The sequence below is a fragment of the Mobula hypostoma genome, chromosome 19, assembly GCF_963921235.1.
Source record: "Mobula hypostoma chromosome 19, sMobHyp1.1, whole genome shotgun sequence".
Classification (NCBI taxonomy): domain Eukaryota; kingdom Metazoa; phylum Chordata; class Chondrichthyes; order Myliobatiformes; family Myliobatidae; genus Mobula; species Mobula hypostoma.
Window position 1 is genome coordinate 11,910,839 of NC_086115.1, and position 13,272 is coordinate 11,924,110.

Sequence of the window (13,272 nt, forward strand, 5' to 3'; positions counted from 1 at the left end):
CTCATCTTTTCCCCCTGTATTGCCTTTTTAGTTATCTTCTGTTGCTCCTTAAAAGTCTCCTAATCCTCTGGCTTCCCGATCATCCTTGCTATGTTATACTTCCTCTCTTTTATTTTTATACTGCCCTTGACTTCCTTTGTTATCCACGGTCGCCCCTTACTCCCCTTAGAATCTTTCTTCCTCTTTGGAATGAACTGATCCTGCACTTTCTGTATTATTCCCAGAAAGACCTGCCATTGTTGTTCCACTGTCATCCCTGCTAGGGTATCTTTCCAGTCAACTTTGGCCAGCTCCTCCCTCATGGGTCCATCATCCCCTTTGTTCAACTGTAATACTAACACTTCCAATCTTCCCTTCTCCCTCTCAAATTGTAGATTAAAACTTACCATATTATGGTCACTACCTCCTAATGGCTCCTTTACCTGGAGTTCCCTTATCAAATCTGGCTCATTACACAACACTAAATCCAGAATTGCCTTCTCCCTGGTAGGCTCTAATACAAGCTGCTCTCAGAATCCATCTCTGAGGCATTCCACAAACTCCCTTTCTTGGGGTCCAGTACCAACCTGATTTTCCAGGTCTACCTGCATGTTGAAATCCCCCATAACAACCGTAGAATTGCCTTTGCGACATGTCAATTTTAACTCTTGAGTTAACTTGCACCCTATATCCAGGCTACAGTTTGGGGGCCTGTAGATAACTCCCACCAGGGTCTTTTTGCCCTTATAGTTTCTCAGTTCTATCCATACCGACTCTACATCTCCTGATTCTATGTCACCCCTCGCAAGTGACTGAATTTCATTCCTCACCAACGGAGCCACCCCACCCCCTCTGCCAACCTGTCTGTCCCTTCGATAGGATGTAAATCCCCGAATATTCATTTCCCAGCCCTGGTCCTCTTGCAGCCATGTCTCTGTTATTCCCACAACATCATACTTGCCAGTTTCCAACTGAGCCTCAAGCTCATCCACTTTATTTCTTATACTCCGTGCATTCATATATAATACTTTTAATCCTTTTAAAGTAATACTTTTACTCCCCTCACCTTTCACATCGATTCCTATTGCACTTGGCCATACTCTCCGATCCCTTCCTGAGCTTTCTGCCCCTTTAATTCTGTTGTCTTTCTTAACTTTTCTTATTCTCTCATTCCCTTTAACTCCATCCTTATATCTCCAGTTCATCCCCTCCCCCCCCCGCCCCACTATTTAGTTTAAACACACCCGTATGACAGTGGCAAATCTGCCTGCCAGAACACTGGTCCCCCGTCTGTTAAGGTGCAACCCGTCCCTTCTGTACAATTCATCCTTACCCCAAAACAGATCCCAGTGGTCCAAGAATCTAAATCCCTGCTTCCCACACCAGCTCCTCAGCCACACATTCAGATCCCTATTTCCCTGTTCCTGCCCTCACCAGCACGAGGAACTGGAAGCAGACCCGAGATAACCACCCTGGAGGTCCTGCTTTTCAGCCTTCTTCCGAGTTCTCTTAAATCACGCTGCAAAATGTCTCTCCTCTTGTGCTGACCTTTTAACCTACGCCAAGATCAATATAACTCTTCCCTCCATAATTCCTTCACCCACGTGCCTATCTGAGTCCCTTAAATGTTCCTAATACATCTGCCTCTATCACCATCCCCAGCAGTGTGTTCCATGCACTCACCACTCTCTGTGTGTAGAAAAGACTAAACCTACCTCTGACCTCAGCCCCCTATATTTTACCCCAAACACCTGACATTTGTCTTTTCATTTCTCCCCCTGCGAAGAAAGGTCCTAACTGTACACTCTGCCTGTGCCTCGTCTAATCCGCTACAGCTCTATTGTCCTGATGAAGGGTCTCGGCCCAAAATGGCGACTGTACTCCTTTCCATAGATGCTGCTTGGCCTGCTGAGTTCCTCCAGCATTTTGTGTGGGTAGCTCGATTAAGTCACCTCTCATTCTCCTTCGCTCCAGAGAGAAAAGCCCTAGCTTGCTCAACCTAACCTCCTGAGACATGCTCTCTCGTCCAGGCAGCATCCTGGAAAATCACCCTTGCACCCTCTCTAAAGCTTCTACATCCTTCTGATGATAAGGTGAACAGAGCTGAACACAATATTTCAAATGTCGTCTAGGCAGGGATTCTTAGAGCTGCAACATTGCCTCGTGACACTTAAACTCAATCCCACAATTAATGAAGACGAAAGCACTTTTACACGGCAACTGTGAAGGACCTATAGATGTGGATCCCCCAGAACCCTCTGTTCCATCACATAGCTAAGAATCCTTCCATTTTCCCTGTATTCTACCTTCAAGTTTGATGTTCCAAAGTGAATCACTTCGCACTATTCCGGATTGAACTGCGTCTGCCACTTGTCAGCCCAGCCCTGCATCCAGCTGTAACACCCCCAAACACTGCGGCATCTGCAAACTTACAAACCTACCCGTCCACCTTTGCAACGTTACCTCACAACTCTTGAATTCAATCCCCCCAACTAATGAGTTGAAAGGGATAATAAATAAGCCATAATGGTGGAGAGGACTCGATGGGCCGAATGGCCTAACTCTGTTCATGTCTTGTGGTCTTATGAGCATGCAGCTTCTTAATGGCCTCTCAACTTGTGCGGCATCTGTGAGGGATGTATGGACATGGACCCCAATATCCCCAAGAATCATCGCATCAAATTCCAGGAGTTTGCCCCTGGATACTGATTTTTATATTTTTTGTACACCAGGTTGGGGTGGGGTGGTAGCAAGGGCCATAATTATTGTCCTCACCCCCGTAGGGTGGTGCACACACCCAAACGTACGAGGGTTGGGTGGGTGATGAACAATCTTGTCTGTGATGCATTCCCTGCAGACGAGAGACTGCAGCCGCTGGAGTCTGGAGCACCACATAAATTGCTGGGGGAGGCCTGGGGAAATGGGGTGGGGAGGAGGAATTGTCAATGTTTTGGGTTGAAACCCTGCATTAGGAAGGGGCGAAGTGAGGTGACCAGCACAGACAGATGGGGAGTGGCAAAAAGGAATTCATTGAGGGAGAATTCGGCCATTTAGCCCGCCAAGTCTGCTCTGCCATTCCACCACGGTTGTTTAAATTTCCTCCTCAGCCTCATTCTCCTGTAATCATTGACAGCATAACCAATCAAGAACCTATAAACATCTGCTGTAAAAATACTCAATGACTGTGGCAATGAATTCTACAGATTCACCACTCTCCGACCTTTCGATGTTCAGTAGGTTTCAATCAGATTTCCCCTCCCCCTTCTAAATTCCAGTGAGTACACGCCCAGAACCATCAGATGCTGCTCGTGCATTAACCCTTTCGCTCCTGTGATCATTGTAGTGAACCTCCTCTGCACCCTCTTCAATGCCAGCATATCCTTTTCCAGATAAGGGACCCAGAGGCTCTCAATACTCCAAGTGTGGTTTGACCAGTGCCTTATAAAGCCTCAGCATTTCTTCCTTGCTTTTATATGCCAGTCTTCTGAAAATAAGGCCTAACATTACAACTGCCTTCCTTGCCACGGGTCGCAATCTGCAAGCTAACCTTTAGAAATCCTGCACTCAGGTCCCTTAGTACCCGTGATTTTCGAAGTTCAAAGTAAATTAATTATAGGTTCAATAGGTACATTTAATGTTAGAAATGTATACAATATACATCCTGAAATTCTTTTTCTTCGCAAACATCCACGAAGACAGAGGAGTGCCCCAAAGAATGAATGACAGTTAAACGTTGCAACCCCAATCGCCCCCCCCAAACTCCCCCCTCCCACGCACAAGCAGCAGCAAAGCAATGACTCCCCACCCTACCAGCAAAATAGCACCGGCACCCTCTACCAAGCACTCATGCGTGCAGCAAAGCATCAATAAAGACACAGACTTGCAGTACCCCAAAGACTACTCGTTCACCCTGTAATTCGACATACCACAAGCTCTCTCTCTCCCTAATAAGGGAAAAAGAGGCGTCCCCGTTTCACAGCGAGAGGGGAGAAATAACAACTCACTGATTTATGATGTTAAAAGTCTGTTGCTTCACTTTTTCCGAGATCTGTGCCCAGAGGATCAGCCCCAGAAAGGCTCAGGTCTCTGAACACACTGCTCCTGATGATCCCCCGCGACACCTCAGTCAAGGGCACTGGCCTTGAATCAGCCTGTCTCCAGAGCCATGAAAATCCGGCATCCTGAAGGTGCGGTAGTCTCCCAGGCTGTGTCCTTGGGATATCAAAAAGCAGCCGGTCACGAGACCCTGAGAGCAGGTCCCATTCCCGCAAAGAACTAAAATCAGTGTAACTCCAGGTCATGGTCTCCAAAAGAACCTTGAAAAGGGAAAAAAGAGATATCAAAGATAGAAGTAGAGCTGTTTCCGGTTACAAGCAAAAGAGTCACCGTTTAGCGCCATCTTGATTTTGCTTCGCCCTCTGAGTATATTTATCAAAGTATATTTATGTCACCATGTACCACCTTGAGATTTATTTTCTTGCTGCCATGCATAAATAGTCTATAATAGAATAATAACTGTAATAGAGTCAGTGAGAGACCACAACTTGGGGTTCAACCAGTGTGCAAAAGACAAACTGCAAACACAAAAAGCATAAAATAACAATGATAAGTAAATAATAAGTATTGAGAACATGAGATGGAGAGTCCTTGAAAGCAAGTCCTTGGGTTGTGGGAACAATTTAATGATGAGGCAAGTGAAGTTATCTACTTTGGTTCAAGGGCCTGATGGTTGAGGGGTAATAACTGTGACTGAACCTGGTGGTGTGAGCCGGAAGCTCCTGTACCACCACCTTGATGGCAGTAGTGAGAAGAGAGCATGGCCTGGGTGCTGGGGGTCCCTGATGATAGATGCTGCTTCCTTGCAGCAATGTTTCATGTAGATGTGCTCTGTGGTGAGAGGAGTCTACCTGTGATGAATGGGCCATATTGACTATGTAATGCCCTGGTTAAGTTTCTACTGCTATGCTGTAGATATTTCATTTTAGCAGTTTCTGAAAAGCAGTGTGTCATGCTGGTAGAATGTTTTGGTTTTGGCTAAGTTAACAAGCTCTGCTATTCAACTTGAGAATGTTGTGCCAGCCAATCAGGATGGTGGGATCTGGAGAAAATGCTTGAAAGAGCAGGGCGGAGAGAGATTTGTGACTGACAGTACTCCGGTTTGTGGGCCTCTTGGTGGGAGCTGCATAGCAGGACAGAATGGAAGATGCCACAGAATGCCATGGCAAGGGGAGACCCCATTGCAAGAAGTGCTTTGTGCAGAATAATGGCCCCAAGGAGGAAAGGGAGGAAAGGCCTGTGTGTGTGTGTGTGTGTGTGTGAGAGAGAGATAAGGGAAGTTTGGATTGTGGCTGGTGCTTCCACACAGTCCGTGGGTCCGGTGCCATGAGTAATGGCTATACCCAGCTTTGGAAGAGATGAGCTCCAGCGTTCATGTGCACATTTAGACAGGTCTAACTGTAATGAGCTCTTTTATTTTTTTCCTTCTTTTATTTCTCCTAATAACTCTTTGAAATTAGCAAATGTTCTTTATTTATAATCTGTTATCTGTACAATCTGTTATTTCTCGCCGACTGATAATTGTGTATGGGCAGTATTTACACAGCATTCACTCAGATCGAGGTTTCTTTAATTGGAACATCGTAATGTTCCTGTTTGGTTGAGCCTAAACCACACCGACTGTGGATGTATATTTTTTGTGAAAGGTAGTCTTCTCACTGCTGAGCCGCGTGGCTGATAGCAGAAGTAGCTATCGGCCAAGTTATTTGCATACAATCCCAGTGAGAGGCTTATAATTATATTTTTTATAGGTTTTCCATTCAAGGGCATTGGTGTTTCAATACCAGGCTGTGATGCAGCCAGTCAGTATACTGTCCACTACACGTTCATAGATGTTTGTCAGAATTTTAGATGTCATGTTGAATTTGCTCAAACTCCTCAGGAAGTGGAAGCACTGCGTACACGCTTCATAATTGTTCTTACGTACTGGTCCCAGGACGGGTCCTCCAAAATAATAACACCAAAGAATTTGAAGCAACTGACCCTCTCCACCTCTGATCCCCCAAAGAGGACGTGTCTTAGACCTGTGGGTACGTTCTCCTGAGGTCAATAATCAGCTCCATTGCGTGAGAGGTTGTTCTTATGACAACCACTCAGCCAGATTTACAATCTCCCTATTGATTTGTCACCACCTTTGATTCAGTGATATCGTTGGCAAACTTGATTATGGCATTGGTGCTATGCTTCGCCTCTCTGTCGTAAGTGTGGAATTAGTAGGGCAGGGAACTGAGGTTTGCTGATGGAGATCGTGGAGGAGATGTTGTTGCCAACCCATACTGGCTGGGGTCTGCAAGAGCAGAAACCAACAATCCAATTGCAAAAGGAGGTATTGAGGCCAGGGTCTTGACACTTATGGATTAGTATTGAGGAGATGATGGTATTGAATGGCAAGCTATATTCGATTAGGAGCATTGTGGTGCATGCATCTTTGTCGTTGAGATGTTCCAGGGCTGAGTGAAGAGTGAATGAGATGGCATCTACTGTGGACCCATTGCTCCGCTAAGTAAATTGGAGCAGATTCAAGAGGGAGGTTTCTACACCAGCCTCTCAAAACACTTCATCACTGTGGATGGAAACGATACTGGATGATAGTCAGTGAGGCAGGTTACCACGATCTTCTTAGACACCAGTGTAACTGAAGCCTGCTTGAAGCAGGTGGGATAACTCAGACTGCCAAAGCGAGAGGTTAAAGATGTCAGGGAAATCCCCGGCCAGTTGATTAGCACAGGCCCTCAATACTCAGTACTCAGTCTGGTCTGGACACTATCCGTGGCTTCACCCAGAGGACCTTGGCCTCGGAGACAGAAATCACAGCATCATTGGGGGCTGTGGGAGCTCATAACGATTCCTCCATGTTTTGACGTTCAGAATGAAGGCACACATAGAAGGCACTGAGCTCATCGGGAAGTGAAACTGTTGTTGTCTATGTCACTTGATTTACAGTAACTTTATAAATTCAATTCAGTGACGTGTGAATTCTCTTCTGCTTTAGAAAGCAGTCTATGCATTTATTCCTTCAAGTAAAGAAGTGTGAATGGGAACCATTAGAGGAGAGGTGCGTGGCATATGGTACCAGATGTAAGGCGGGGGGGGGGGGAGTGGTGTGTGAATTAAACCAGGTGGGGGAAGACAATGAAGATGGATGAAGTGGGTTTGGGTGGGGGACAGGTGTATTGGAATACTTAGACCATGTGCACTGTCTCATCCTGCAGGTGGGGCAGGTGGCAAAGTCATGTCAGTGAGATCCAGGTGGCATTTGTTTACTTGTCTCTTCCTCATGCACCTCTTCCCCCCACCCCCGAACTTTAGTTCTTTGGACATTTATGGCCTGTTTACTTTGCACACAGTTTCTTGGTGGGGTGGCTTTCACAGAGTGTACTCGATGCACCGTGGCGATACTGTAGGCTTGGCCTTTTGGAGATCGTGTCCCTATTTTCCTCAAGGCAATCAACAGCTAGCTAGATCATAAGCCACACGAGCAGGATTAGGCCATTTGGCCCATCGATTCTGCTCTGTCATGGCTGATTTGTTATCCCTCTCAACTCCATTCATTTGACTTTTCCCCATAACCTTTGATGCCCTTACTAATCAAGAATGTATCAACCTCTGTTTTAAATATACCCAATAACTTGGCCTCCACAGGCATCTGTGGTAATGAATTCCACAAATTCATTACCTTCTGGCTAAAGGAATTCCTCTCATCTCTGTTCTAAAGGGATGTGCGTGTATTCTGAGGCTGTGCCCTCTAGCTCTAAACACCCCCATTACAGGAAACATCATCTCCACATCCACTCTGTCTAGATCTTTCAATATCCTCTATCTATCAATGAGATTCCACACCCCCCCCCCCAGTCTTTTAAACTCCAGCAAGCACAAGCCCAGAGCCATAAAATGCTCCTCATATGTTAACCCTTTCATTCCTGGGAGATACCACATGGAGCAGAAACTTTTAAAGTGTGCATATGCATGGGTAGTTGGGAGGGAGCAACGGGATTTGTTTTGTTGGCTGTTGCGTTCTGTGTTGTTCTGCCGAGCCCTGTGGACATGCTACTTGGTGCCAGAACGAGTGGCAACACTTGCGGGCTGCCCCCAGCACATCTTTGGGTGTGTTGGTTGTTATCACAAATGGCACATCTCACTGCATGTTTCAATGTGCACGTGATAAATAAATCTGAATCTTCTGCGACATCTCTCACCATCTTGGGACATCCGAGAGCCCCGTCCATGCCTCCACTAAAGCGGTACATTGGTTTATGAGGTACAGTGAAAAGCCTTGTCCTCAGTACAGATTATTTAATATCAGCTAATACACAGAAGTGGGCGGCGGGTGGAGATACATCTCTACCAAAGGAGGTGTAAGGTGCTCCTTCACTCTGCTAGGCTGCAGGTCACCCTTGGGCAAGGCGTAGACCCTGCTTAGATGCCCCCCCCCAAGATCATGGTCACGTAAAGCCATGGAAGCGGGTGGTGCATATCACAAGTCCTGGTGATGCGACCACTGACACCAGGCAATCTCTGAAGAGTACCAATAATGGCCGGGGCCACCCATCTTGTAAAGGCACTGCCCAGGAGAAGGCAATGGTAAACCCCTTCTGTAGAAAAACTTGCCCAGAGCAATGACAGTCAAAGCCACGATGGCCCACGTCATACAACACGGCGCACAATGAAGGAATGAATGAGCACAAAGAGAAGGTAATGCAGAATAAAGAGATACAGTTGAGGAGAGAGTGCAGTGCAGGCAGATGATAATGGCATTGCCGTACAAGGTAGACTGTGAGGAGAAAAGCCCATTTTATCGTACTAGGGGGCCATTCAATAAGATAACATGGGAGATCAAGGGTTCACGAGTCTGATAACAACAGACTAGAAGCTGCCTTTGAGCCTGCTGGCACATGCTATTCTGACATTTGTACCAGTGGGAGGGGGAAGAGGAGAGAATTTCCAAGGTGGGTGGGGTATTTGATTGGGCTCACCCTTTCCAGTGCTGGCCCCTTAATGAAGACTGGTGTATGTTCCTTTGACTTGCCCTCCCTGAAGTCCATAATCCCATCCTTGGTCTTGCTGATATTGAGGCCTGCTACTGTGCAGTATCTCCAAATAAAATGACTCATCTGGGATAGTAAAGGGCAGAGGAGGGAGGAGCAGATTCGAAGGAAATGGGATCCCACTCCCGCCCCAACTCTTACGGAAGATCGCTACTTGGGGAGAACCCTAGATAAGCTGAAACTACTTTCTTTTGGGACACAAGGCACTGAGAGATAAATTAAAGGAGGTGTATAAAATCATGAGGGCCTGGCGGTAAAATGGGTCCTTCCTGTTTCTCTCAGAGAACGGGATCAGAGGTTTGAAATGATTGGTGGAAGGAGTAGAGGGAGGGTAGTGGGGTTGGGAGCACTCTGGTGAGAGGGTGGAGGAGTTGAACGATACTGGACTGTGACCAGGGCTACCAGCCCATTGTGGCGAGGGAAACCAATCCCTTCACCACAGAGTAGCCTGCAGTTTAATTGTTTCCTTGAAGTAATTTGGTTCTAATATCATATTGGCTCACCATTCCCGTCTCTCTCTTTCCCCCTTCACTCCTTCCTCACCCTTCTGCCTCCATTTTCTTCCTCACCACCCTCTATCCCCACCTCCTGTCCCATTCTCTGGACTCTCTCTCTGTTGATTCCCCCCCTCCACTCCTCTAATTGCTTCTTGCATGCCCCCTCAACCCTTGCCTCTTCTCACTCACTACCTCCTCACTTCCTTCGTCTTCTCACTGCCTCCCCCTCTACCCCTCTGCTCCCTCTACCCTTCCCTCCCTCTGCCTCCTCACTGCCCACCACACTCAATATGTCTTTTTCCTCTTACTTTCTTTCTCTACCTCCCTCTTTGTCCCTCCATACCCCTCAACTCCCTCTTCTTCTCATGCCTCAATCCTTCCTCCATTTCTGCTCACCTTCCTTACCTCCCCTGTCCTCCTTTCAACCCTTCCCTCCCCTCCCTCCCTTACCCCTTTCTCCCCCTCCTTCCCCTCCCTCCCTTACCCCTCTCCCTCCCCCTCCCTCCCATTCCCTCCCCTCTCTCTCCTTCCACAGGTGACGTTGTGGTTGTGGAGGACTGCCTGGATGGAAACTGGCTCCAGGGCCGCACCTCCTGGGGCTCGAGGGGAACCTTCCCCGCCTCCTGCACGCGAGAACTGCACCTGTCCACGCACGCCCACCAGCACTCCCGCAAGCCACTGGGCGAGCTGCCGCCTTACGCCCTGGGCCGGGCCCGGGCCCTGATGGGGCTGTCTGCTCAGCTGCCCGAGGAGCTGGACTTTGCCGAGGGGGATGTCATCACTGTCGTGGGGGTGCCGGAGCCTGGCTGGTTCGAGGGGGAGCTGGACGGCAGGAGGGGCATCTTCCCTGAGGGGTTTGTGGAGCTTATGGGGCCTCTGCAGTCACCCAAGAGCACAGGCTTTGAGGATGGGGAAATGGAGGACAAGGTGGAGCGACAGGAGGTCCCAGCTGAGGAGGTAGAGAAGGAAGGTGAGGGAAAGGAGGTCCCAGCTGAGGAAGTAGAGAAGGAAGGTGAGGGACAGGAGGTCCCAGCTGAGGACCAGTTTCCTGAGGACGCACAAGATCCCACCAGGTCAGCTCTCTATGGCGTGGCCATGTATGACTTCCGAGCGCTGGAAGCGGAAGAGCTGGACTTTTCCAAGGGGGATTGGATTCGGATCACGGGAACACTGGAGGATGGGTGGCTGCAGGGGACCTTGGCTGGCAGGACTGGGATTTTCCCCCTACGCTTCATCAGGCTGCAGGGCGGCAGCGGGGAGCATCCGAACCTGGAGGCCGGGCTGGGGCCGAGGGGCGAGTCAGATGCCAGTGCTGGTCAGCAGGGTCCCGCGGCCAGTCCGGGATTGGCTGGGGCACCCCGCCTCCCATTCCTGCCGGCGGTGTCTGCCTGTCCTGAAGCCCTTGCTGAGGAGGGACAGGGCTCCCAGGGTCAGTTAGAGTCAGAAGGGTGGAGCTCCCAGGGTCAAGAGGGGTCAGAGCAGCAGGACTCCCAGGGTCAGCAGAGGTCAGAGGGGTGGGGCTCCAAAGGTCAGCAGGGGTCAGAGGGGTGGGATCAGCAGGAGTTGGGCTTTTGGGGTCAGCCATTGTCAGAGGGGCAGGACTTCCCGGGTCAGCAGGGGTCAGAGGTGATGATGAGCAGCTCTTCTGTGCATCCAGCGCTTCCCAACCCTGTCCCGCGGAACAATGGATGGATCCCGGCGCCGACCCCCGCAGACAGGTCCCCTCCCCCCAGGTGGGACCTGGACGCCAAGTTGTCGGAGCAGATTGAGGAGTTTGGCCGCAGCATCCCAGCCCCCAGGTCACAGGTCGCCCGGCCGGTCTGTCGCCGCTTCTCCATCTCGGACTTCAGCACCGAGCAGGACGTGGCCAGGGGCTCCAGCCGCACCTCAGCCCCTCCCCGAGCGACCAGGCCCGCCCCTCCCCGCCCCCTCACCCCCACCTCCTCCCTCCGCCCCTCCCGACCCGCACCCCTGCCCCCTCCCCGCAGGAGCGAGCTCGCCCACCCCAGACGCCCTGCTCCTGGCCCGGATGCTTCCAGCTCTCTCCGAGAGGGGCACGGGGTTCCGGGGCCAGCTGTCTGTGGTCGTGGCTTCTCCCCTCACCTGCCGCATCTCGGGCAGACTGAGACGGACTGGGACCTTGAGACGCAGACCCACGATTCCCTGAGCTCCGCATTCCGGGACAGCCAGACCTCCGGGACCACAGAAAACCTGGAATTCCACACCTCCAACATCAGGACTGTGGAAGAAGAGTTCCAACCTCAAGGTAAGATAAAGCTCCGAGCTACGCAAGGCCTCTCTTTTACAGAAGAGAGCATCCATTCTTCCAGCACCGGCGTTGTATGTACCATCGACAAATTGTGTTGCCAGCCTGTGGAACCAGCTACCACTAAGTTAAACACAGGGCTTTTTAAACGGAGTGGTGGCAGCAAGCTACTAGCATGGAGGGAAAATCAGCTGACTGGCAGAAATCAGAGAGTGGGCAAAAAGGATTTCTTTCTAGCAAAGTGCTGCCGGGGATGTATAGTTTTGGGGCCATAACCTTTCACTTTCTGCATTAACATTGTGGATGAAGGGCCGCACAGTCAGGGTTATTATCGTGAGCACTTCGTGTCATTGGTTGATGGGCAGAGCTGTCCCATGATGGAGCTGGCTGAAGTCTGCAGCCTCTTGCATTCCTGTACGTTGCAATACCAGGCCGTAATGTAAACTACCAGAGAGTAGCAAAGATTTCTTGATTGGACAGGTTTTGGGAAGTTTGGCAGGAGATGGGCTCCTGTGTACATATGGGCAGACTAAAGCTTCACTGTCCCAGACACACCTCCCCTCCTCCAAAGGTCCAAAGCAAGGATCCCTGATGGGCAGAGGGGCCACTCTTCAATAGCAACTTGTTTTCACTCTTTCCATCCATCTCCCGTGTTGTCCAACCTCCCTATCATTTCCACCCACCCCTCCTCTGATAGTGTTCTGTGTCCCCCACCCCTTCCCCTCTTCTGCCTCTCCTGCCTGTCTCTCCCTCTCTCTTTCTGTGTGTATCTATCTCTCTCTCTGTATTTCTCTTTGTGTGTATCTCTATATTTCCTTATGTGCATCTCTATATCTCTGTCACTCACACTCTCTCACTCACACTCTCTCACTCACACTCTCACTCACACTCTCTCACTCACACACTCTCTCACACACACACTCTCTCACTCTCACACACTCTCTCACACTGTCTCTCACACTCTCACTTTCTCACACTCACTCTCTCTCTCATACACACTCCCTCACACACTCTCTCTCTCACACTCTCTCACTCTCTCTCACACTCTCTCACTCTCTCTCACACTCTCTCACTCTCTCTCACACTATCTCTCTCTCTCACTCTCTCTCACACTCTCTCTCACACTATCTCTCTCTCTCTCTCACACTATCTCTCTCTCTCTCTCTCACACTATCTCTCTCTCTCTCACACTATCTCTCTCTCACTCTCACATTCTCTTGCACTCTCTCACACCCTGACTCTCACACACTCTCTCTCACACTCTCTCACACTCCCTCTCACACTGTCTTTCTCTCTCACACACTCACACTCTCTCACACTCACACACTCTCTCACACACTCTCTCACACTCTCTCTCATACTCACTCTCTCTCATACTCACTCTCTCACACACACACTCTCTCACACACACACTCTCTCTCACACACAC

The 13,272-nt window shown here is 49.6% G+C and overlaps 1 protein-coding gene across 3 annotated transcripts in view; it reads left to right on the forward strand.

The window, feature by feature from the left end:
- Positions 1-13,272, forward strand: part of dnmbp (dynamin binding protein) — a 139,878-nt gene that overhangs the window by 56,665 nt on the left and 69,941 nt on the right. For all 3 annotated transcript variants that reach the window (XM_063071335.1, XM_063071336.1, XM_063071337.1), the window contains one exon: positions 10,113-11,843. In XM_063071335.1, the coding sequence (XP_062927405.1) occupies positions 10,113-11,843 (1,731 nt within the window). The remainder of the gene's footprint in view (positions 1-10,112; positions 11,844-13,272) is intronic.